This window comes from Mus caroli, chromosome 4 (genome assembly GCF_900094665.2).
Source record: "Mus caroli chromosome 4, CAROLI_EIJ_v1.1, whole genome shotgun sequence".
NCBI classification, from domain to species: Eukaryota; Metazoa; Chordata; class Mammalia; order Rodentia; family Muridae; genus Mus; species Mus caroli.
In genome coordinates, this window is record NC_034573.1 from 35463507 (window position 1) to 35490162 (window position 26656).

Here is a 26656-nt window from a genome sequence, read left to right on the forward strand (position 1 = left end):
AAAGGCATATGCTTGACCAATAAAGAACGCTTGTTTTTGTTTTTGGAACTAAAGGCATATGCTTGACCAATAAAGAACGCTTGTTTTTGTTTTTGTTTTTGTTTTTTTTGTTGTTTTTTTTAGATTTTCTTTCTTTATTAATTATATGTATACAAATGTTCGACTGCATGTATGTCTGTGCACCACTTGTATGCAGTTCCCTTTGGAGGCCAGAGAGGGTTTTGGATACCCTGGAACTAGAGTTACAGATAGTTGTAAGAGACCATGAGGTGCTGGGAACCAAACCCAGGTCCTCTCGCAAGAGAGCATCAGGAACTCTACCTGCTAAGCCATCGCTCCATATTTTTTATTTTATGTGTTTCATTGTTTTGCCTGAATGTATGTATGTACCATGTGTGTGCCTAGTGCTTTTGAAGACAAGGTTTTATTGGGTAGACCAGATTGCCTTCAAAATCATAAGTAGCCTGCTCTGCCTCCTAAGTACTGGTATTAAAGGCATGTGCCACCATACCTGACTCTTACATATTTTGGCGTAATTGTGAGTTTATAAATATACCAGGCATAGTAGTGCACACCTTTAATCCCAGCATTTGGGAAGCAAAGTCAGGTGCAAGGACAGCTAGACCCAGTTCCCAGGGGAAAAAGAAGACGTTAAACCACCCACATTATATTTATTTCAATCATTGTGCGTGGGGGTGTGTATGATATATATGTGTGTGTGTGTGCATGTGCCAGGTGTATGTGTGGAAGTTAGAGAACAACTTCTGAGAGTTGGTTTTTTTTTTTTTTAAGATTTATTTATTATTATAAGTAAGTACACTGTAGCTGTCTTCAGACACCAGAAGAGGGAATCAGGTCTTATTACAAATTCCCAGAAAGGCAAAATAAGACAAAAGCTTCCCCTCAAGTTCTGCTTTTGTTGATCTTGTTTTCCCTATTTCAAAGTAGCTTTTGTTACCAAAACAAAACAAATTGTGTAAACAAATGCTCTGTAAGAGGAGAGTGACCTGACAGTTTTCTGGCTAGTCACATATAGGGTTCTTGTATTTAAGTTCTATTAAAAATTAATTAAGGGCTGGACAGATGAGGCTGCTCTTCCAGAGGTCCTGAGTTCAAATCGAAGCAACCAGCTGGGCGTGGTGGCGCACGCCTTTAATCCCAGCACTCGGGAGGCAGAGGCAGGCGGATTTCTCAGTTTGAGGCCAGCCTGGTCTACAAAGTGAGTTCCAGGACAGCCAGGACTACACAGAGAAACCCTGTCTCAAAAAAAAAAAAAAAACCCCAAAAACAACAACAATAAATCGCAGCAACCACATGGTGGCTCCCAACCATATGTAATAGGATCCAATGCGTGTGTCTGTTTGTTTTGTTTGTTTTTCGAGACAGGGTTTCTCTGTGTATCCTTTGCTGTCCTGGCACTCACTCTGTAGTCCAGGCTGGCCTTGAACTCAGAAATCTGCCTGCTTCTGCCTCCCAAGTGCTGGAATTAAAGGTGTTTGCCACCATGCCCAGCTTCTCATGTGTCTGAAGACAGCTACAGTGTACTCACATTCATAAACTAAATAAAATTAAAAAATTAATCAAGGAGACATGACATTATATGGTAGTGTTCAGATTTTATATTTTATTTTAATTTTCTTTTTAAACTTTCTTTTTTTAAGATTTATTTATTTATTTATTTATTTATTTATTTATTTATTTATTTATTATATGTAAGTACACTGTAGCTGTCTTCAGATGCACCAGAAGAGGGCATCAGATCTCATTACGGGTAGTTGTGAGCCACCATGTGGTTGCTGAGATTTGAACTTCGGACCTTTGGAAGAGCAGTCGGGTGCTCTTACCTACTGAGCCATCTCACCAGCCCCCTTATTTTAAATTTTAAAAAAAGATTTATTTATTATTATATGTAAGTACACTGTAGATGTCTTCAGATATCCCAGAAAGGGTGTCAGACTTCACAGATGATTGTGAGCCACCATGTGGTTGCTGGGATTTGAACTCAGGGCCTTCAGAAGAGCAGTCAGTGCTCTTAACTGCTGAGCCATCTCTCCAGCCCCCAATTAAAAAATTAAAAAAAAAAGATTTATTTATTGTTATATGTAAGTACACTGTAACTGTCTTCAGACACACCAGAAGAGGGTGTCAGATCTCATTATGGATAGTTGTGAGCCACCATGTGGTTGCTGGGATTTGAACTCAAAACCTTTGGAAGAGCAGTCAGTACTCTTAACCCCAATTTTTTTAATTTTAATTTTTATTTAATTTTTGTTTCTATCTGGGCTTACCTTGTAGTTCTAGCTGGATTTTAACTCACAGAGACCTCTGTCTGTTGGAATTAAAGGTGAGTGCTTCCATGCTCAGCTGTAATTCACTGAGTTTGAAAACTGCTAGAAGAACAGTAAAGTTATGTTTGGCATTAGGGTCTTCTGGTGAGATTAATAACTTCTAGTGTAATAGCCATCTCCTCAGCCCTCAGCTTCTCCTGCCCCTGCCTCCCGAGTGCTGGGATTAAAGGCATGCATCACCATGCTCTGCTTGGCCCCCTTTTGTTCTCTTTTTTAAAAATACTGTAGGGCTGGTGAGATGACTCAGTGGGTAAGAGCACCCGACTGCTCTTCCGAAGGTCCAGAGTTCAAATCCCAGCAACCACATGGTGGCTCACAACCATCCGTAACGAGATCTGGCGCCCTCTTCTGGAGTGTCTGAAGACAGCTACAGTGTACTTACATATAATAAATAAATAAATTAAAAAAAAATACTGTATCCTGGCTAGGTCACTGAGTCTTAAGAAATGGGGGTGAGGTGTGTATGGCCTGTCAGTGGCAGGGGGTAAGGTGACCAAACACACCTTTAATCCCATACTCAAGAGGCACAGGCAGGTGGATCTCTTTTAGAAGCCCACTTCATCTGCAGAGCTAGATCCAGGATAGACTCAGGCACAGAGAAACCTTGTCTTGAAAAATAAAACAGAACAACAACAACAAAAAATGAGTATGAGTGTTTTGCCTGTGTGTGACTAGCTGTGTATGTGAGCCCTTGAGGTCCTCATGATTTCATAGCACTTTTTCCCCATGCCATCTCCCTAACTCTGGCCCTGTGGTTTAAGAGGCTGCTTAAAATTTTAGGTGTAGGTCTAGGGTAGAACGCTTGCCTAGCATGTGCAAGGCCCTGGGTTATATATATTCTAGCACCTGATCCTCCTGACTTGCTTTCTAAGGAAAAAAAAAGGAAAGGAAACATTTACGTAGAAGCACTTTTTATTTCTGATGTATCGACTCTGCTACAGTTTTAGTCTTGTTGACAAGACTGTCCTTGAACTCAGTCCTGTCGCCTCTACCTCCTGAGAAACTCAGATCCCAGCCTCAGCTCTCCTGAGTTCTGAGAGTCTCCTATTCAGGGAAGTTTGTTCAGTTGTGTTCACTCAGGCATTCTACAGGGGCATCTGTTAGCTGGAGAGATGACTCTCATTACTTAGAACATTTGTTGCTCTTCCAGAGGATCCAAGTTCAGTTCCCATTGTCCACATCAGGTTCTCTCAGACTCTCAAATTCTAGCGGCAGGAGATCTGGTGCGCTCTTCTGGTCTCCATGTGCCTCTGTACACAAGTGGCACAAAGAGTTTAAAATACAAACAAAAAAATAGTATTCTGATAGGGTCACTTATAATTTCTGCAGATTCAGAGGCAGGAAGAGTGAGCTTTTGAAGCTGTCCTGGAGTTCATAGCACTAGACTAGCTCCGAGAGATCTTACCTCAGAAACAAACAAACCACCCCAACAAGAAAGGCTGGGGATGGAGTTCGGTTCTCTAGCACTCCATTAGCGTGCTGCCAGCACAGGAAGAGGTATATATATATATTTTAAATTTATTTATTATTATACATAAGTACACTGTAGCTGTCTTCAGACACAACAGAAGAGGGCGTCAGATCTCATTGCGGATGGTTGTGAGCCACCATGTGGTTGCTGGGATTTGAACTCAGGACCTCTGGAAGAGCAGTCAATTCTCTTAACCGCTGAGCCATCTTGCCAGCCCCTGGAAGAGGTATATTCTTATGGAATAGCTTCATAGTTCTTGTGTGTGGAGGTTTATGAGTGGTCATTCATGTTCTGTACTGGGGCAGTTCATACCTTAGCTCTTCATGGGTTGTACCCTGTAAAGTTAATAAATAACGGTTACACCTCTAAGCTGCTCCGTCTTATCCCTGAGTTCTTATCACTGGGTTCTTCTTCATTCATTTTTCTTGTTTTGAGGTGAAAGTCTTTGATTACTTTCACATCCCTGTTTTCTTTTTAGTTTTTCTACCAGGGTTAAATGATTGTTACATGTGGTGATACACACTCAATGTGGAAAATTTAGAAAACATACAGAAAAGAAAAAGCCTGAAGCCTGACTATAATCCTTGCTCCCAGTATTGTAAGGGTGTCCTGTCTTTCTTTGTTTCCAAAGCATATTGGTCTCTTTTAGAAAATGTCAGAGCTTGTCATGTCTTTTTTGGCAAATTAATGCTGGGAGGATCTGAGCAAGCAGTGTTCTGGGTGAGCTGGGAGAAGGAAGGAACACACATAAGGAGCTCGCTGGGCACTGACATGCACAGTGGGAGTCAGTGTGCTGTGTGCACCTTTCTGATTGGCTTTCCATCTTCAGCTAGATGTGCTGGGTGTGCACAGCCTTTAACAGTGAGGTCTGGTTTTCAAACACAGCTTGTGAGCAAATGATAGGCTGAAAATAGTGTTTGGTTTTAGTAGACTCAAAAAGACTAATAACATTCAGGACTGATAAACTTAGTTTTCATAGACATGTTTTTAACTTACAAAATCAGGATTCTAATACGTCACATTCAACTAAAATTTACAGTTTGTGTGTAGAGGGAGGTACACCAGGTTAGTGGTCAGGCAGAGTGCTCAAAGATGATTTTTTTTTCTTTTGCAAGTTAACTTCAATTCAGCCTCTAGTGAGTTGTGCTTTCTTGGTAGGCAGCTTGTGAAATAATTCTTTAAGGGCTGGGAATGTACCTTCATCGGTAGAGTGCTTGTCTAGCAAGTGTGGTTCACCTATCACCTCGAAAACAGCGTGGTCACAGGTCCGTCATCTCAGCACTCAAGTGGAGGCGGCGGCATCAGGATTTCAGGACCATCCTCAGCTATATAGTTAGTTTTTGCTAGCTTGGTCTATACAAGACTATATTTCAAAAACACATTTTTTCAAATTATAATAAGCTTTGGGCTGGGCTTGGTGATACATGCCTTTAATCCTAGCACTTGGGGGCAGAGGCATGTGAATCTCTGAGTGTGAGGCCAGTCTGATCTACATAGTGAATTCGAGCCAGCCAGAGCTACTGCCTCATGCTGTAAAAGGCAATAAAGTGTGCAGACCCTATTCCAGAGATTCTTCAGTCTCCACAGTTAGGAGCTAGTCAGAGATCTACACTGGCTTACCTAAATTAAATAAAACAAGTTTCTTACTCAGTTACTGTATAAGTAACTTGTTCAGGTGTTACACTAACAAGTTCCTTACTCAGTTACTGTATAAGTAACTTGTTCAGGTGTTACACTAACAAGTTCCTTACTCAGTTACTGTATAAGTAACTTGTTCAGGTGTTACACTAACAAGTTCCTTACTCAGTTACTGTATAAGTAACTTGTTCAGGTGTTACACTAACAAGTTCCTTACTCAGTTACTGTATAAGTAACTTGTTCAGGTGTTACACTAACAAGTTCCTTACTCAGTTACTGTATAAGTAACTTGTTCAGGTGTTACACTAACAAGTTCCTTACTCAGTTACTGTATAAGTAACTTGTTCAGGTGTTACACTAACAAGTTCCTTACTCAGTTACTGTATAAGTAACTTGTTCAGGTGTTAGACTTTTGCTATTTCCATCAGGAAGATCGGCTTAGTGATAGTTTTCTTTTATGACAGAATCATTGATTGCTGGCTGCCAGTATGTTATTCCTCCAATATTTCCTCAGCCTTCGGGTTTAAGAAGTATTTAAATTTCCGTTTAGAAATGTTTTGGTTTTCATCCGGGTGTGGTGGCGCACGCCTTTAATCCCAGCACTCGGGAGGCAGAGGCAGGCGGATTTCTGAGTTCGAGGCCAGCCTGGTCTACAAAGTGAGTTCCAGGACAGCCAGGGCTACACAGAGAAACCCTGTCTCGAAAAACCAAAAAAAAAAAAAAAAAAAAAAAAAAAAAAAAAGATTTTTTTGGTTTTGAGGTAGAGCTGTTCTGTTTAGGCTAGCCTAAACTCAGTGTGTAGCCTAGGCTGGCCTCACGTTGTCTGTGGTCCCCTGCCCTGTCCCCATTTACAGTCCCCATGTGTGAGCACCCACCTAGCTTGATGTCTCCTCCAGAACCCTCAGCTCTAGGAGCTGCAGAGGCTTGTCAGGTAAAGGTGCTGATGCCAGGCCGGAAGCCTTGCTGTCACCCCTGGGGCTCACAGGATGGAGGAGAACATGGGCTCCAGAGTTGTTCTCTGACCACAGACAAGCACTGTGCAGGCAGCACATGGGGATGTAACACAGTAGTAAAATGATGCAAGTTTAAAAATAGTGAACCTCTCCTCTATTAGGCCTCCTTTGGAGGACTTGGGGAGTGAAACGTGAAGGCGGGTCCTGGAACATTAGTGTTCTGCTGTTGCTTGTTTGTTTTTGTCTCTTTATACTGTTTCAAGACAGTGCCTAAGAAACCTTTCCTTCTTTTTCAGGTCTAAATGGCTTCTAAGAAGTTGGGGACAGATTTTCATGGTGAGTGGTGTTAAATGTTAAGATTTAAGCCATGATTTGATCAGAGAATTTGAGTTAATTTAGTATTATGTTGTTGTTTCTTTATACTGAGCAGCCTGAGTAATATAGAGTTGTACAAAACAGCATGTGCATCTCAGGGCCTGCAGTCATTTAAAAGTATTGCTTCAAATGCCTACTTAAACTGTGGTCTTTAGAGGCTTTCTGGGGTGGCATCTAGAGCTACACATGGGCCTGCCTCTTGTTCTGCAGCGTTAGTCCTTTTTCTGTTCATGGTTGTAGCTTTCTCCATCTGTTTGGATGGAGGTTCTAAGCCTTTAGTTAATGATGTCTGTTTTGGTCCTGCATCACACACATGCCCCCCCATACCCCAAAAGCAGTTTGCTGTGTCAGCTGGAGCATTATGAAGGTACAAGTAATAATTAGAGTTACACAGGAGCTTATCGTTTTGCTTCTCTCATCTTCCCCCTTCTTCCTGTGTGTGTGTGTGTGTGTGTGTGTATGTGTGTGTGTGTGTGTTTCTCTGGGTATTGGACCTAGGGTATTTTTTTTTTTTTTTGTAATGTTTTATTGGGGCTGGAGAGATGACTCAGTGGTTAAGAGCACTGACTGCTCTTTTGGAAGTTCTGAGTTCAAATCCCAGCAACCACATGGAGGCTCACGACCATCTGTAACAAGACCTGATTCCCTCTTCTGGTGTCTGAAGACAGCTACAGTGAACTTACATAAAATAAATAAAATAAATCTTTAAAAAAATGTTTTCTGTATATCACGTGCATTGGTGTTTTGTCTGCATGTATGTGTGTCTGTGTAAGGGTATCAGATTCCTTGGTATGGGAGTTACAGACACTTGTGAATGGCTATGTGGTGCTGGGAATTGAAATTGAACCCGGATCCTTTGGAAGAGCTGCTAGTGCTCTTAGTTGCTGAGCCATTTCTCAGGTTGCTGACCCCAGGGTCTTTTGTATCTAGGCAAGTGCTGTACCACCAAGCTGTAGCTTAGTCCTTCTCTGTCTTTTCTTCATCTTCCAGATGAAGGCTTGGGCATGAGACACAGTGAGCTTCAGCTTAGACTTTGCTATATTATCAAAATCCTGTCTTAAAAAAATCAAGATTACCCCCAAACTATTATTTTTGGACACATGGTCTCTTTATACCCACCTCTGGCTCCTGAGTGTTGGGATTAAAGGTATGTGCCCATCACCGAACTAAATTTTATTATTTGCACTTGTAGAGAATTTAGACTCCTAAATAGTTAAGATTAGACCATTTTGTCCTTTAGTAGGCACTTTTTTTTTTATAAAGATTTATTTATTATATATGTAAGTACACTGTAGCTGTCTTCAGACACTCCAGAAGAGGGCATCAGATCAGTCAGTGCTCTTAACCGCTGAGCCATCTCTCCAGCCCTTTAGTAGGCACTTATCCAGAAGGATCCAAGACTTCAGTTTGTCCCCCACCCCCACCCCCCAAGACAGGGTTTCTCTGTGTAGCCCTGGCTGTCCTGGAACTCACTCTGTAGACCAGGCTGGCCTCGAACTCAGAAATCCGCCTGCCTCTGCCTCCCAAGTGCTGGGACTAAAGGCGTGCGCCACCACCGCCCGAGACTTCAGATTTTTGTACAACTGATTTTCCATTTTAAAAACTGCATTGGGGGCTGGGAGAGCTGGCTCAGCAGTTGAGATAATAAATTAGTCGATCAGAGGAGTTAAGTTTGGTTCCCAGCAGCCACAACTGCCCCAGTTCCACCATCTCCAGGGGCTCCATTGCCTCTGTCTCCTTTGATACCTCACCAATATGGCATACACATACAGACATGGTTTTAGACACTGCTCATCATTGTGGCACTGGTCCACTGGGCTGCACGGCAGCTTGTGGTGGAGAGCTCTTCTGAGCTGGAGTCACTCAGCTGTGTCAGAATGACGCAGCAGTTGTTGCTTACAAACTTTGTGAAATATCTTTGAAAATGTATATTGCCACACATCCACATGTAAGTTGCATAATACCGTGTTTGTTCTTGTGGTGGTACATCACTCAAACTCTGCCGTTCACAGTCAGTAGCTCAGGGGGGAGACCTTCCAGATACCCTGTCCTACTGAGTAATCAGGAGAGGGTGTCGTCTAGCGTCGGTAACTGTAGATGGACACATGTGACTGGTACACAGCTTACTTGTGTACAAGTGACTTGTTCTCTTTTTTCTTTGTATTGGTGGTGGTGTTATTGATGTTGAGACAAGGTCTTAGTATGTAGCCTTGCCTAGCCTGGAGTTTGCTGTGTAGACCAGGCTGGCCTGGAACTCACAGAGGCTACCTACCCCAGCTTCCTAAGGGCTGGGTTAAAGCTGTGTGCCACTACATCTCCTATTATTATTATAAATTATTTTATGTATATGAGTACACTGTAGCTGTACAGATGGTTGCAAACCTTCATTTGGTTGTTGGGACTTAATTTTTAGGACCTCTGCTTAGCTCTGGTCAACCCCACTCGCTCCGGTCAACTCTGCTCGCTCTGTCCCTGCTTGCTCTGGCCCAAAGATTTATTTATTATTATACATAAGTACACTGTAGCTGACTTCAGGCACATCAGAAGAGGGCGTCAGATCACATTACAGGTGGTTGTGAGCCACCATGTGGTTGCTGCGAATTGAACTCAGGACCTCTGGAAGACCAGTCAGTGCTCTTATCCATTGAGTCATCTCGCCAGCCCCTATAATTAATATTACTATTATTAATAATATTAGTTATGATGTATGTGCCTGTGTGTGCATGCACATGGCATGAGTGGAAGTCAGTGAACAACTTCTCTCTTTCACCACATGGGTTAAGGATTGTGGTAGCAAACACTTTTATCCACTGAGCCATTTTCTCTGGCCCTAACCTAACATTTTAAGTCTGTTTGTCTGTCTGTCTCTTTGCCTGTTTCTTTCAAACCGGCTCCCCCCCCCCCCCCCGTGTGTGTGTGTGTGTGTGTGTGTGTGTGTGTGTGTGTGTGTGTAGTTCAGTCAACATCAGATGTCCTCCTCTGTTGCTTACTGCCTACTGTTTTTTTTACACAGGGTCTCTCACTAAGACTGAGAGTAGTGGATTTGGCTAGAGTTTCTGGCCAGTGAGACCTCAGGCTCCTCCTGTCCCTGCTCCCCAAGCACTGTTATTTTAGTGTGTGCCACTGTGCCTGGTTATTTTGTTTTTTTGTTTTTTCGAGACAGGGTTTCTCTGTGTAGCCCTGGCTGTCCTGGAACTCACTCTGTAGACCAGGTGGCCTCGAACTCAGAAATCCGCCTGCCTCTGCCTCCCGAGTGCTGGGATTACAGGTGTGCACCACCACACCCAGCAGTGCCTGATTTTTAAGTGGGTCCTAGAGATTTAAGACAAGCTTTCAGCCTGCACATAGAGTGCTTTATTTACCGAGCTGTCACCATAGTCCTTAAACAGTTTTCTAAAAATAATTTCTCAATATTGTTGTTAAGTGGTTGACATGCTGGATGAGGAGGTCATGATACTGAGGACTGCCTCTGAGTGTGTGTTACAAATATTTTCATTAATTCCTAGAGAATTTCATGTAATTTCGGTTTATCATATTCATCCCCCACTCTTTGCCGTAACTCTGCCCAGATCCATCTCTACCCGAGACCTCCAACTTTATGTCTTTAAAATAGCTGAGTCCAGTTTGTACTGCTCATGTACTCCTGGCTATGGAATACACTTGACCTGCTAAGGAATCTCAATCTTTCTCTCTCTCTCTTTTCTCTCTCTCTCTCTCTTTTCTCTCTCTCCCTCTCATTAAATATGTTTTTTATTTACATTTCAAATGTTATCCCCTTTACAGGCTTCCCCTCCAAAAACCCCCTCCCCCTGCTCACCAACGTACCCATTCCGCTTCCTGGCCCTGGCATTCCCCTACACTGGCGCATAGAGCCTTCACAGGACCAAGGGCCTCTCCTCCCATTGATGATTGACTAGGCCATCCTCTGATACATATACAACTGGAGCCATGAGTCCCACCATGTGTACTCTTTGGTTGGTGGTTTAGTCACTGGGAGCTCTGGGGGTACTGGTTAGTTCATAATATTATTATTATTTTTTTTAATTTACTTTTTTTGTTTTCTTGAGACAGGGTTTCTCTGTATAGCCCTGACTGTCCTGGAACCCACTCTGTAGACCAGGCTGTCTTCAAACTTAGAAATCCGCATGCCTCTGCCTCCCAAGTGCTGGGATTAAAGGCGTGCGCCACCACTGCCCAGCAGGCAGGTTAGTTCCTGTTATTATTCCTCCTATAGGAATCTCTTAGAGAAAGCTGATTCTTCTCCCTCCAGAAGATACCAATTGTCCATAGCTCTTCTGCTAAGGTGGGGGTTCACCAACCCCTCTCCCTCCATGAATTCTCCTCGGATGTTGACTGGCTTTTGAAATTTCTAAAAGCAGTTAAGCTTTGTTCTGAGCCAGGCATGGTGCACGCTTACAATCCCAGATCTCAGAATGGAGGCAAGAGAATTTCAGGTTAATGGCCAGTTTGTATGTAACAAAGATCCTGTTTCAAAAATGACAAAAAATTTATTCTCTTAGGTATTTTTAATATACAATATAATATTGTTAGCTTAAGTACTATGTTGTATACACACACACACACACACACAAACACACACACACATAGTGCCACCCCCCCCCTTTTTTTTTTTTTTTTTAATAGACCTGGCTGTCCTGGACCTCACTTTGTAGACCAGGCTGGCCTTGAACTCAGAAATCCGCCTGCCTTTTTTTTTTTTTAGATAGGGTTTCTCTCTGTAGCCCCGGTCCTGCAACTTACTCTGTAGACCGAGCTGGCCTGGAATTTAGAGAACCACCTGCCTCTGTCTCCTGAGTGCTGAGATTAAAGGCATGCACCACTACTGCCTGGTAAGTACTTTGGATTTTGTACTGAATGTAATTGAAAACAAACCCTAGCCGGGTGGTGGTGGTGGTGGTGGTGGTGGTGCCTGCCTTTAATCCCAGCACTTGGGAGGCAGAGGCAGGTGGATTTCTGAGTTTGAGGCCAGCCTGGTCTACAGAGTGAGTTCCAGGACAGCCCGGGCTATACAGAGAAACCCTGTCTCGAAAAACCAACCAACCAACCAAACAAACAAAAAAGAAAAAAAACCCTCATATGAAATAGACTGAGTAGGATTCTTTAATGGTCAGATGTCAGTAAGCCACTGGAGAGGGACTCAAGTGTCAGGGTGGTATAAATGAGTGTGTGTCAACTCAGCGTAAGATTATAGCATATGAATGTTATTTGCTGATGTTCTCTGCTTTATTGTTATTTTTTGATTATAGGGACTTTCAGTTACCTTGATGATGTCCCATTTAAGATAGGAGACAAATTCAAAACACCAGCGAAAGTGGGTCTGCCTATTGGCTTCTCCTTGCCTGACTGCTTACAGGTTGTCAGAGAGATGCAGGTAAGCGGTGGATTATAGTTAATATTCAGTACATTAAAGACTTGATAAAGCTCTTTTTACATCTCTTAGTTTTATCTTGTTGCCCCTGTTAATGCCTGCTTACGATGATACCTAGAGCTCCACTTATATGTCTTCCACATGCATGGGTTTTGTTTTACATGTTCTATTATCTTTTCTGCATTTCTGTGCCTAGTACTAAACAAATACCAGTTATCCATGTTGCTCATGCCCCTCTTTGCTTTGTTGATGTCCTCATTGTCGTCTCAGTCAGCAGTGTTAATCTGGGTTTGTCTTTAGCTCTGCCTCACACCTCATTCTCGACTACCTCAGTCTCCCCAGGCTATCATGGTAGCCTCTTTAGTTGGCTTTGCTTGCAGTGTTTTCCACAGCATTTCTAGGTTTTAAAATTATTCAAAGAGTTTATAACTCAATAACTATTATTAAATCAAGCATAGAGACATGAGGTTTTAGCAGAGCACATTAGCCCATGTTCCAAGTCATCATTAGTTTGTTGAATATAGGTTGCCTCTCTGCCTGTACTTGACTTTCCCCGTGAGTTATCTCTATAAAGAACAGTTTCTGACTGTACAGAAAGCTGTCAGTCTGCTAGGACTGTGCCTAAACGCCTTCCAGAGCTTTCTTAACCCTCTCCTCTGTAGAGATCAGGTATACATAAATAAACAAAATTACATCTTGAAAGGAGCAAAAAGCTGAGTGCTAGCTCCTTCAGTGTGTGCTTGCTTGCTTATCTATCTATCTATCTATCTATCTATCTATCTATCTATCTTTAATCAATTGCCTGCTTTTGAGAGGTGCTCTCTGCGGACTGAGGAGAGTGACACCCTCAGTGTCCTCAAGGTGCTTAGATCTTAAAGTGATGGAAAAGAAGAGAGCCCAGGGAGTTCACACGTCCTCCTGAGATGACAGAGACTGTATAATTACACTGTGCACAGAGGCTTGTCTCTAGCACTCACTAGGGAAGGAAGGCGTCAGTGTGTCACTTTGGAAGTAGCTTGTCTTCTACAGTCTGAGTTCTGAACGTCATTCAGATGCTTTGCTTTAGTAGCTTAAGTCACCCTTTCAAGCTATATGCTTCAGTGGATTTTGTGTTTGTTTGTTTGTTTGCTTTTTGAGAGAGAAGATTTGTTTGTTTGTTTGAGAACACTGTTGCTGTCTTCAGACGACCCGAAGAGGGTATTGATCCCCATTACAGATGGTTGTGAGCCACTGTGTGGTTGCTGGGAATTGAACTCAGGATCTCTGGAAGGGCAGTGCTCCTACCTGCTGAGCCATCTCTTCAGCCTGTTTGGTTGGTTTTTTGAGACAGGTTTTTTGTGTCTTGGAGCTCACTATGTAGACCAGGCTGGCCTCAAATTCACAAAGATCTGTCTGCCTCTGCCTCCTGAGTCCTGGGATTAAAGATGTGGCCACCACTGCTCATCCTGAGTTTTAAATATATTCATATTTTGTAAACTTCATGCTATGTAATTCTAGAATATTTTATTTCCCCAATTCTGAAAAGAAACCTGCTGTGGCCTTTGTGACAGTTGTAGTTAATTTAAGGTTTTGTAATTGGAATCCTAGGCCTGAGGCCTCACTCTGGAGGCTCCCAGCTGAGGAGATGAATGGTAGTGAGGGCACTTGGGGAGAGTACAGCAGGCTGCTTACTAAAGCTTGTTATCACTCAAGATGCTCACCGCTATCCTGCTCTGTAGTGTGAGCTGTGCCTTGGTCGGTTGAGCATTAGTTCGGAATTAGGCCCTGTTGATAAGAAAGTTGCTGCTAGACATACAAGGTATGTCTCTTCTCCTGAGTGCCGCTCTTTCGTCTAAGTCAATAGAGTGCTCAGCTCTGCTCTAAGGAACAGAGAGAGAGAGAGAGAGAGAGAGAGAGAAAAGAGGAGAAAAAAAGGGAGGGAGGGAGGATGAGAGAGGGAGGGAGGGAGGGGAAGGGAGGGGGAAAGAAGTTGCTGCTTCCTGGAATGGCAGGCAGTTTTAGCCTTTGGAACAAGATGTTTCTACGTTAGATTTCTTGTTCCTGGACCCAAGTGAGTGCAAGAGAGAAGGGTGCTTTGGAAAAGGGCAGCTCACACGTTCTTGCTTTCGTTACTTGTTGTGCACTGACTGACCCAAACAGAGTCAGCACTTCTAATAAAACCAGCCTCTAAGTCCCCGTGTTACTCTGTTAGACTAGTGGGCCATCACTATGGGCCAAGCAGTATTTCTCTTGTGTGGATATGCCACATTTTATGTATTGATCAAATGATTGATATTTTGGTAGTTTTTTACTTTACTTTTGACTGTTCCGACCAGTATTGCTGTGAAGATTTGTATGCAGGCTTTCCCCATAGTTTTCATTCTTCCAGGTGCATGTACAAAGGTAGAACTGCTGGGCTTCCCATAACTACATTTAGAGGAACGTCAGACAATAGTCTAAAGTGGCTCGCTCTGTCGTTAATGTTTCCACTAGCACTGCAGGTGTATCCCAGTTTCTGTACATCTTGTCAACCTGTGATATTAACTGTCTTTTTCACTCTGTATTTCTTTATGGGTAAGAAGTTGTATCTATGGCTTTGATTTCAACTCCCTAGTGATGCTAAGCACCTTAAGTAGTTTTGAACACTGGGTTGATATGTTTTCAGTGGACACTTCTTTGGGCCAGATGGCTGATTTTGCTTTCCTTGCTCCTTCTGATAATTTTTTATAGGTGATGATGAATAGTCATTAAACACCTTTCTGTGTATTCAGTTCTGGTAATAAAATGATTTTCTAAAACACATCTAGAGCTAGAGATGTAGCTCAGTAGTAGCATGTGTGCTCTGCATGCATGAAGCCCTGAATTTATCTCTACTCCTGAGCAGGTGCGTGTGCGCCCCTGTCTGCCCCGTCCGCCCCCTTTCCCTGAAAAAATAACACCAAGAACTGTGATTTTTGCTAGGAGCAGACACACATGCTGTGATCCCATAGGCTTGGGAAGCTGAGGCAGGAGGATCACTTTCATGTAAGAGTTTGAGGCTACCCTAGCAACACAGAAACCTTGGTATCATTTACCTCTCAATTGCTGATAGAGTTCCTGATGGAAACAACTTAAGGGAGGAAGTTTATTTGGGTCACGATCTGGAGAAGATAATCCACCATGGCATGAAGGCATGGCGGTGGACTGGCCTCTGTGTGCTGCAACATGAGTGTGGGGTAACTAGTCACATTGAGAAGTCAGATAGGGTCAGTGCTCATCTCAGCCCCCAGCACCCTGGCCCCATTCTTTGAGTCAAGCACCACCTCCTAAAAGTATCACAACCTCCCAAATCAGGGACATTAGCTGGGGACTAATTGTTTACATTCAGACCTTCTTTTTCGACTCCTGGGGCCATGGGCTTATGGCCTGGAATCTGGGTTGGGCTCTACCCCTCAAAGCCTACCCTAGTGGCCTCCTTCCTCCAGCCAGACCCACTATGTAACCTTGGTTGGCCTGGAACCTAAAGTGATCTTCCTATCTCTCTCTGCCTTCTGACTGCTACTTTAGATTCTTTGAGACAGTGTCTCATACATCTCATCCTGTTCTCAAATTCAGCTATGTAGTTGAGGATGATCGGGAGAGCTGCCTGCCACTGCTTCACAAATACTGAGATTGCAGTAGTGAGCCGTTACGTCTGCTTTAAATGAGTTGCTTTCAAATTATAAAAACTAATCAATGGGCCTTTAATACTAGCACTCAGGAGGCGGAGGCAGATGTATCTCTATGAGTTCAAACTAGTGTGGTCCACATAAGGAGTTCCAGGACAGCCAGAGCTACAGAGAGAGACAAGAGTCCATCAGCATGCATCATTAAACTTACATATCATCTAGAGAAAATGCCAGACTCTATCATTTTCATTTAGATTAGTTTGTATTGTATAAATATGAGTGATGTGCCTGCATACATGTGTTCATGTATGTGTACCACACATCTGCTTGTGATCTACAGAAGTCAGCAGAGAGTGTCAGCTGTCTTTGAAGTGGAGTTAAGGATATTTGCTGGGTAGTGAACAGAGGTTGGGTTCTCTGCAAGAGTAATGAATACTCTTAACTACTGAGACGTCTTCCAGCCCAAAAGTTAAGATTTGTTTATCTCTAGAATGCAACTGTTCTTGCATTGTAGTTGATTTTAGACAAACAAAACTATGGAGAAGGAAGCTGTGGCTAAGGGTTGATAATGCTTTTCTGTACTCCATATTGTACTTGGGTTCTCTGCCTCTCTACAACAGAACTACACAGTAAGTTTGTATAGTCTAGGCTACTTAGTAGGATCTGTGTGATTTGGTTTTTGTTTGTTTGTTTTTGTTTTGTTTTTTAGTTTTTTGTTTTTTTTGAGACAGGGTTTCTCTGTATAGCCTTGGCTGTCCTGGAACTCACTTTTTAGACCAGGCTGGCCTCTAACTCAGAAATCCACCTGCCTCTGCCTTCCAAGTGCTGGGGTTAAAGGCGTGCGCCACCACTTGTGTGATTTGTCACAGGATGTAGTGACAATGAAGAGACAAGTCTCTGTGGATGTCTGTGAGGGATTATCTAAATTAATTGAGGTGGAAGACCTGCCCCGGTTGTGTGGGTGGTACCATCCCATGGGCTCAGTCCTGAACTGAACAGAAAAGGTCCAGCTTACCGATCCTGGCATTTGTCTTTGCCTCCTCACTGCAGGCCGTGAGACCAGCTTCCTAAAGCTCCTGCCCCTGTGCCCTCAGACTGTGACCCCAAACAGTCTCCCTTGCTTAACTTACTTTTATATTTCTTTTCTTTTCTTTTTTTGTTGTTGGTTTTTTGTTTGTTTGTTTTTCGAGACAGGGTTTCTCTGTGTAGCCCTGGCTGTCCTGGAACTCACTCTGTAGACCAGGTTGGCCTTGAACTCAGAAATCCACCTGCCTCTGCCTCCCAAGTGCTGGGATTAAAGGCGTGTTCCACCACGTCCTGCTTACTTCTGTATTTCTCACAGCAATGAGAAAAGGAACTATTATACTGTACTGTCAAAAGGTTAAACAGACAACATTAGGTTTCTTCATTTAGCTCTGTAGCTCTAACTGCCTATGGCTGTTCTCTCCCTTTTGTTCATGGTGCACAGAAAAGATAGTGCCTCCCCCACCTCCCACTTCCACCTCTGCAGAGCACAGCTGCAGGAGTAGGGACAGGAATTCTTAGTGACCGTGTGTCTAGGTAGGTTTTCTTTCTTCCTTTTCTAGAACGATCCCTCAGCATTTTAAACTCTGTGTCTTTACCATGCTTCCGTCTTGAACTCCCAGGCATACATTCTTCAGCTCTGCCCAGTTAGGGTGAATGCAAGGGATTTGGTTTTCTTCTTTCTCTATAATTCTGTAGATATTTTTAAAGTATGACAATGAGAATTTTGTAAGTTGGGCTACATTTTTAGGGTTTATTAAGAAACTATGAAGTTTGTTTATTTTAAGTAGGGTTTCCTACAGCTCAGCTGCCCTTGAACTTCTGATGTTCCTGCTTCCCCCTCCCAAGTACTAGAATATTGTTTAAAGTGTGCTGTTAATAGTGTATAGATTGTCATCGACCCAGGGCCTTCATAGCTTCTGCTACTGAGTGCTTACCCCAGTCTCATGGATAGTTTCTCTCTCCTCAAATTATGATCCTCCTGCCTCTCTGTCTTCCACATGAGCCATCATGTTTGCTTTCTGTTTCCCTTCCCCTTTTCTGTGTTGAAAGTAGAGGAAGGAGACTTATTGAGCGTATACCTTAGAAAGAAGAACAGACAAAGGGCCTGCTGACTTCATTATTCATCTGCAAAGTATAGACTGCTGCTTCATGGTTTAGTGTGTCTTTCTTTTTTTCTTTTTTTTTTTTTTTTTTTTTTTGGTTTTTTGAGACAGGGTTTTTCTGTGTAGCCCTGGCTGTCCTGGAACTCACTCTAGCCAGGCTGGCCTTGAACTCAGAAATCCACCTGCCTCTGCCTCCCGAGTGCTGGGATTAAAGGCGTGCACCGCCATGCTAACCTTGTCCTGATTGTAACAATTGTGTTGCTGAATTGGGCACCAAGTAATATGTCTCCTTGAATTTTGACTGCAGTATATTCATTACAGCCCAGTAGTGGATTGACAGCACACAGCTGGCCAGCTTCAGATCCAGTACTTCCTGGCTTTGTGACTGTGGGCGGGATCTAAGGGGTTTTAGGTAATCTGTAGAGTTAACCCATGAAAGGTGCTCATGGGCTCATGGTAGAGCACTTCCCATGTACAAGGCCCTGGGTTCGGGTCTTTGGTTCTGCTCAAGCAAACAAAGCAAACCAGCAAGTTCTTTCATGGTGCCCCTGAACTTGTTCCTTCAGGGTTAGGTGCTGTCATTATTGGGCATAGGATCTCTGAAGGATATTGTGCTACATAATAGAGATCCAAAGATGGCCTGTGGGGCTGCTGCCAATAGCAGGACATGGTGTGAGTTTACACACTAAGTGCATGTACTTGCAGGTATGCACCAGAGATGACTGATAGAGGTGAGTGCCATACATTTTAGAACAGATGGGTCATCAGGATGGCTTCCTTGAGTGTGTGGCTTACCTTTTCCTCTAGCCATGTAGAATTAGGGAGGGGATAGGCCGAAGAGAAGCAAAAGATGTGGCAAATTCCCTTTGGTCCGATGTGTAGAGTTAATTTATACAGCTAACCCGGGGTTTGGACATTGGAAATCTCAGTATTCCTCAGTGAGGCTCAGCGGTGTGCTGAAGTGCTGCCTGCTGTACTTCACACACCCAGGACTGAGCTGGGGAGGGGAGGGCAGCCCCTGGGCTCACACCTCCTCTCTCTGCTGTGTCTCTGCAGTATGACTTCTCCTTGGAAAAGAAAACCATTGAGTGGGCTGAAGATATTAAACTAATCCAAGAAGCTCAGCGGGAAGCAGAGCGGAAAGCTGAGGAAGCAGAAGCTAAAGTGAATTCCAAGAGTGGTCCAGAGGGTGACAGCAAAGTGAGCTTCCCCAAGACTCACAATACAGCCACAATGCCGCCTCCTATTAACCCCATCCTTGCCAGCTTACAGCACAACAGCATCCTCACTCCTACTCGGGTCAGCAGTAGTGCCACAAAGCAGAAAGTTCTCAGCCCACCCCACACTAAGGCAGACTTCAATCCTGCTGACTTCGAGTGTGAAGAGGACCCATTTGATAATCTGGAGTTAAAAACCATTGATGAGAAGGAAGAGCTGAGAAACATTCTGGTAGGAACCACTGGACCCATAATGGCTCAGTTACTGGACAGTAACACACCCCGGGGAAGCTCGGGGACTGTGTTACAGGATGAGGAGGTCTTGGCATCCTTGGAGCAGGCAACTTTAGACTTCAAGCCTCTTCATAAACCCAATGGCTTTATAACCTTACCACAGTTGGGCAACTGTGAAAAGATGTCGCTGTCTTCCAAAGTGTCCCTCCCCCCTATTCCTACAGTAAGCAATATCAAATCTCTGTCCTTCCCTAAACTTGACTCTGATGACAGCAATCAGAAGACAGTCAAGCTTGCTAGCACTTTCCATAGCACATCCTGCCTCCGAAGTGGCGCATCCCGGAGTCTCCTAAAGCCTTCCACCCAAAGCAGTGCCAGTGAGCTCAATGGGGACCACACTCTTGGGCTTTCAGCTTTGAACTTGAACAGTGGCACAGAGGTGCCAACACTGACATGCTCCCAGATGCCTTCCCTGTCTAGCGTGTCTGTGTGTACAGAAGAATCATCACCTCCAGATCCATGTCCCACAGTAAGTTGTCAGTCCTACTCTTTACTCCAAAGGCGGCTCAGTGAGCCCACTTAGCAGCAGACCTGCTTCCCACAAGCCTTAGGGTTGATAGAGCGTGGAGAATGGCTTTGTTTTCTGATAGAATTCTGCTTATTTTCCTGAGGGCAGCTTGTATATTTATTTTCGGTTCTTCAGTGCTAGGGATCAAATCCAGGCACTCTGCCACCACACTACATCCCCAGCCAAAGCTTGCTTACTGTTTACCTCCCTGCATCTTTAGGATCTTCTCCTTTTTAAATATAAGAGACAACACAACTCTTGTGAATTGTATTTCTCTGTCTAATCTTGGTTCCTTTTAGTGCTGCTTTGTCTTAATAGGTTTTGTCTTGGTGGTTTTAGTTGAGACAAGGTCTTCCTATACAGCCTAGATCTCCTGCCTCCACCCCTTGCGTGCTGGGATTGCAGGTGTGCATCCCAGTGCCTGGCTATGTAGTTGTCTCTGTTACCCATTTTCTTTCTAGACTTGCGGATGGCTGTTCCTCGGTACACCCTCTCCTTTCCTAGCTTCCTGGTTCTACGCCCTCCCTTTTTAAAAAAATCACAATGTGGCTCTTTGGGATTACATTTCTTCAGACCACATGGTTCCTAGCAACTGTTAGAAATCTGTTATTAAATCTATAGATAGATGTAGTTGTGTGATTTTTTTTTTTCTCCTGTCAACAGTATGCACTGGTCAGTTTGAAAAAAAGAGGGCTAAGGGAAACCTCTACTGAGTACTCACACTTTTAATATATTAGGATGGAGTAATAAAAAGATTACAACTTTCCTAACCCCATAGAAAATCTATTTTGCTACACAAAATGGGGGCAAAACAGGGCAGTTTCTTTGTCACGTAGCATAAGCTTAGTTCCTGATGTGGTGGTGCAGCCCCACAACATGTTTCTGTATCCTGAGCCTTAAATCTTAGAAGTCTCAGACGTTCATGCTACACTAGCTCATAGATGTTTTTATTTTTAATTTTTTTAAAGCTTTTAAAAATTTTTACATATTCACCATTGCTCTCTTCAGACACACCAGAAAGGGCATCAGACCCCACGTGGTTGCTGGGAATTGAACTCAGGACCTTGGGTAAATGATGCTTTAGGTAAGTGAAAAGCACCCTGGAAAGATAGGGGTTGCTCAGCCAGGACCCAGCCTCATTTAGATGAACTAACAGTAGAGCTCTTTTTCAACCAGAACACCTACCATTAGCCATTGTTTGGCCAGATGACCTGACCTTCAGGGTCAGAAGAGGCCTGTGTCTTGGTGAACTTGCTTTCATTCATAGGTCTGAACAGCTGGAGCTCTGGTGTTCTTTAAGGGAGTCTTGATTATCTCCCTTGTGGCAAAGCCTGGTTCCCAGCTAGGTCTTCATAGCGTGAGGCCTGGGGATCCTCAATGAGAGAAGCACATTTCTCCACGATCATGGTGCCCACGGCCCAGAGTGGTGCACCCCCACACCCCCCAGATGGGAACGTTATCAGAACTGTGCCTGGAGCCAGGCTCTGACTATCTTAGATGGCCATTTTCTCTTTTCTTTCCTTTCCTTTCTTGAGATGGGTTTCTCTAGATAGCCCTGCTGTGCTGTAGAACTTTATCTTTCTTTACATCTACCAAACTCACAGATAGTTGCCTGCCTCTGCCTCTGCCTCTGCCTCTTGGGTGTACCACCACTACCAGGCTAGATGGCTATTCAGTTTCACTATTCAGGTTTTGATTTCATGGTTTACTGTCTTATATAAAATAACATTAGAAGTTAAGGAACTCATAGGTCCTTTTGACAATAGTGGCGAAATGGGCCTTATTCGTAGGTAGTATGTATGGAACTGCCTCTCAGGCCTTCAGAGTCTTTGTTCTGCTCTTCAGTGAGGCTCTTTATGCCCCGGGCCACTTATCCATTCTATACACTCACAGTCAGGCTCCTTCCACTTGCAGGTTCTGCAGGAGACCACTTTCCATGTAGACTTCTCTGACTCTCTATTTATTAATTGTAGCTATTGTCTTAGGGTTTCTTTCTTTTCTTTTCTTCTTCTTTTTTTTTTTTTTTTTTTTTTTTTTTTTTTTTTGGGTTTTCTGTATAGCCTTGGCTGTCCTGGAACTCACTTTGTAGACCATGCTGGCCTCAAACTCAGAAATCCGCCTGCCTCTGCCTCCCAAATTCTGGGATTAAAGGCGTGGGCCACCATGCCCGGCTGTTTTAGGGTTTCTATTCTAGCACAAAGCATCATGCCCAAGAAGCAAGTTAGGGAGGAAAGGGTTTATTTAGCTTACACTTCCACATTGCTGTTCATCAACAAAGGAAGTCAGGACCAGAACTCACACAGGGTAGGAACTTGGAGGCAGGAGCTGATGCAGAGGCCATGGAGGGTGCTGCTTACTGGCTTGCTTTTCATGGCTTGCTCAGCTTGCTCTCTTACAGAACCTAAGATTACCAGTCCAGGGATGGCACCACCAACAATGGGCCCTCCCACCCTTGATCACTAATTGAGAAAATGCCTGATAGCTGGATCTCATGGAGGCATTTCCTCAAAGGAGGCTCCCTTTTCTGCGATAACTCCAGCTTGTGTTAAGTTGAAAGCTGACACGCAGAACCATCCAGGACGCCATTAAACAAACTATAGCACTTATTGATCTTTATATTTTCTTCTTTTCCCCTTGGTTTTTAGAAACTCAGCCCTAGCTGCCTGGAACTTGGGGGCAGGGGAGTTCTGCTTAAACTCCTAGGTGCTAGAGTTATATAAATTTCTCTTTTAAATTGTTTCCAGCATTTAGAATCCTTTGGTTTTTAAGCCTTCTAATGTGTTTAGGATTTTATATATTGCCATTACTTTTTAACGTGTAGATGTCAGAGAACAACTCTGGAGCCTGGGCTCTCCTGCCACCTTTACTTGGCCTCTACGACTCTGGCTTAGGTTATCAGGCTTGGATGAGAAAGAAGTACCTTTAACCTGGTGAGCCACTTTGCCAGGAATGTGTGTAGTCCCTCTACTCAGAAGGCAGAGGCAGGACAATTGTTGAGCCCACAAGCTTTTGTTGTCATCTCCATTCCTTTTGTTATTTTTATTCCTTTCTTTCTTTCTTTTTTTTTTTTTTTAAGACAGGGATTTTTGTGTAATGCTGGCTAGCTTAAAACTCACAGTGTAGACCATACTGGCCTAGGTCTTACAGAAACCTGCCTGTGCCTTCTGGAATGGTATTACCAAACTGGTGAGACCATGAATGAGTTTGAGACCAGCTTGGGCAAAATGTCAAGGAATTAAAACAAACCCACTAAGCAAAGGTTTATGTTACAGAATAGCTCTTGACATCTCCTTTTCTCCAGCTCTTCAGTCAGGTATTTTGAAGTCATTAAACTCTCCCTCATTTATTCCTCTCTGATGGAATGGAGGGAGTTGGTTTTACTATGCTGCCTAGGTTCCCCTTGGATTTTGGTAATCCATACCTTCTTTTCCCCAGTTGCTGGACTGTAGGTATCCATACCATTGTGTCTGATTTTTCAATAATCTGCTGGGATTTATCCCTGTCATCTCATACAGCTGAATGTATGTGTTTGAGGCAGGGTCTCATTGTGTAGCTTGTCTGTTCACTATGTAGCCAAGGCTATCCCTTATCTTTGTGTACATACGCTCACATGGAGGACGGACGTATCTTCTGTAGTCACTTTGTACATTGCTGAAGGTTTTTGATGAGGTTAGGCACTGAGATTACAGCCATGCACCTCCATGTATGCTAGGGATTTAAGTCAGCTCCTCATCCTGTGTTGAAAGCCTTTACCGATGGTCATTTCCCCAGCCCTGTCCTTGACGTGCCTCAGCCTTCTGAATGCTGGGATTGCAGATGTGCAGATGTGTTTTGTTTTCCCGTTTCTTTTAAAACCACTGCTGAAATTTTTGTAGTTTTCTGCTTTTGTTTTTGGCAAAGTCTTCTATGACCCAGGTTGGCCTCGAACTTGATCCAGTGCTTCTGCATCCGGAGTGCTAGGATTACAGATCTGCTGAGGATCCAGCCCAGGGTTCTCTGCATGCTAAGTACTTTGTCAACTTAGCCACAACCGTGTATATCTTTTTACATTTTTATACATTAAAACTTTTTTTTAAATCACATTTGTTTTGTGTGTATGTGGCCATAGCACACAGGCCAGAAGACAACTTGTGGGAGCTGGTTTTGTTCTTCTACAATATGGTTTCTAGGGTTCAAAAAGTGGTCAGGTTTTGTGGCAAGTACCTTAACCTGAGCCATCTCTGGGTCCTTCTTCTTTTTAAAAGATTGCTTTATTTTTATGAGTGTTTGCCTGCATGTATATATATGTGCACATGTATATGCCTGGTGCCTGAGGAAGTCAGGAACTAGAGTTACAGCTGTGAGCTGCCATGTGGTGCTGTGAAGCAGACCTGACTCCTTGGCAAGAGCAGAGGTACCCTTAACTGCAGTGCCATCTCCGGCCTCTAAAGAAACCCCAGTGATTCCAGCATTGCAGAGGTATTCGTAGGCTGGCTCTGTCCACCTCCACTTCCACCTATGGAAGCTTTTCAAGTCCTCTACCCTCAATCTCTGGAAAGTTTGAAATTTACTAGTGATGTTTTACTTAGTTATTGTGTTGAGCACCTTGGGTCTTTACAAACTGAGGCTTAACCCAATACCCATTTTATGTTTGCCAATAACTACATTTTATCTTTTTATTGACAAAACTCCTAATGAGGTAGGACTGTCAGAGTGCAGTAATGGTGGTGTATCTGGGTCTGAGGGGTGTACCAACCTTGCCCCCTCACATTAATCATAATCATGGATTATAACCTTGATAAATGACTTGAAACACCCTAGTACTAGTAATTTTGACAAGGAATCCTTTTTCATTTTTTTGGAGTTAGTCTTGCTGTATAACCCAGGCTGTCCTTAACTTGAGGACCTTCCTTCTCCTCCTTTTTTTTTTTTTTTAAAAAGATATATTTCATGTATGTGGGTATACTGTCGCTGTCTTCAGACACACCAGAAGAGGGCATTGGATGCCCATTACAGATGGCTGTGCACCACCATGTGGTTGCTGGGAATTGAACTCAGGACCTCTGGAAGAGCAGTCAGTGCTCTTAACCACTGAGCCATCTCTCCAGCCCAACCTTCCTCCTTCTAAAGCCCCAGTGATAAGGGATCCTTTTAAACATTGTCCTTTTGGAATCTCCTTAATTAGTGTGGTGCCTGTTTGATTAATAAAACATTATGTGGAAGAGTCATTTATCTCTATTAAGCAAAGTATTTTCAGTTGTAATATTTCAAAAAGGAAGGATACTTTGCTCAGCCCTAGTATTTAAAATCCTATGCATTGAGCTGAAGTGATGGCTCAGTGCTTAAAAGAACTTACAGAGGACCCAGATTTGGTTGCCAGCACATATTATGGCTAATAACCACATGTAATTCCAGTTCTAAATTTCATGACCTCTTCTGAGCTCTACAGTCATCAGGCATGCGTGTGGTGTATACACATATATAGATATGGGCTAACATATACATAAAAAAAAAAACCAAAACAACCATAAAAATCTTTTGGGTGTGAGCACACTGGAAGCAGAGGGAGGCAGATCTCTGCTTTTTGAAGCCAGATTAGTCTACTTAAGAGAATTCTAGGCCTACATAGTGAGACAAAAACTACCTAATAGTCATATAACTTTATTATAATACCTTATTGGCTATTACATTATCTCTAATATTTATTACAAATGATGTTAAAATGACTAGATATAGAGATAAGCTTAAATGTTTTTTTTTAATTTATGTATATGAATGTTTTGCCTACATACATATTTTATATATAGCACATGCATGCTTAGTACCTGGGGAGTTCAGCAGCTGTCAGATTCCCTGGATCTGAAGTTATGGATAGTTTTAAGCTAGCATGTGGATGCTGGGAACCAAACCCAGGTTTTCTCTGCAATAAATAAACACTCTTAACTGCTGAGCTCTCTCTCTAGCCTAAAGGTTTGCATTTTAATATTCACAAAGATACAACTAGATCAAAGAATTTTATCAGGCCTTCCTTCTGCCACACTTACTTGAAGGACAAAATATTCCCAAAGCACAGCTGTTAGGAACTGCACTTTCTAAAAGTGTGTGTAATTTAGAAACGTGCCCACATTCTAGCAGGTGTTCATGGGGCTTTTAAAGGGGGAAGTACACATGGTGGAAGAGTAGTTCTGGCTTTTTGGCTGGGCTCATGTGAGAGCTGCCTTTGCTTTTTTAGGAAGCTGTGTCGTGAGTCCACACAGAGTCTGCTCCTGAGAAGGGCCATATAATCTTGAGTCTGCAAAGTGGCTAGACTGCTTTAGCTTCTGCTCTTCCATGGCTGCTGTAGCCTGCTGAAGCCCCTGGGAATGGACTGCTTAGAGTATGTTACAGGTGACACAGTTCAGTAGACGCTGTCAGCCTACATGCCTGTGATCCTCCTAGCTTTCTTCAGTTTGAGAACATGTGGTTATAGCAGAGCTTGCTTTAGGACAGAGGACTGACTACTTACTGCCTTGCTTTACCCAATAGAGAAAGGAAACAAGGAAAATCATAAAATGTTTTCTTTGGTTCTTGGAAGCTGAAGATACTGAAAGCCTGCAATTTTGTTCCTGTGGCCTGGGAGTGAGCTGAGCTGCCTTTGTGCCTTAGGCTTCATTATCAGAGGTGAACCAATCAGGTGATACTAGGGAGGTCCAGTGGCAGGGAGCAGCATGGTTGTAGCCATGCAGTAGA

General features: G+C 43.3%; 1 protein-coding gene across 2 annotated transcripts in view; it reads left to right on the forward strand.

Annotated features, from left to right (window-relative positions):
• Ubap1 (ubiquitin associated protein 1) overlaps window positions 1–26656 on the forward strand; it is a 43130-nt gene that overhangs the window by 13211 nt on the left and 3263 nt on the right. The window contains exons 2-4 of one of the 2 annotated variants that reach the window (XM_021160991.1): window positions 6707–6746; window positions 12053–12177; window positions 18986–19909. In XM_021160991.1, coding sequence (XP_021016650.1) covers window positions 6713–6746; window positions 12053–12177; window positions 18986–19909 — 1083 coding nt within the window. In that variant the 5' untranslated portion in view covers window positions 6707–6712. The remainder of the gene's footprint in view (window positions 1–6706; window positions 6747–12052; window positions 12178–18985; window positions 19910–26656) is intronic. The other variant, XM_029476291.1, reaches the window with a different exon arrangement.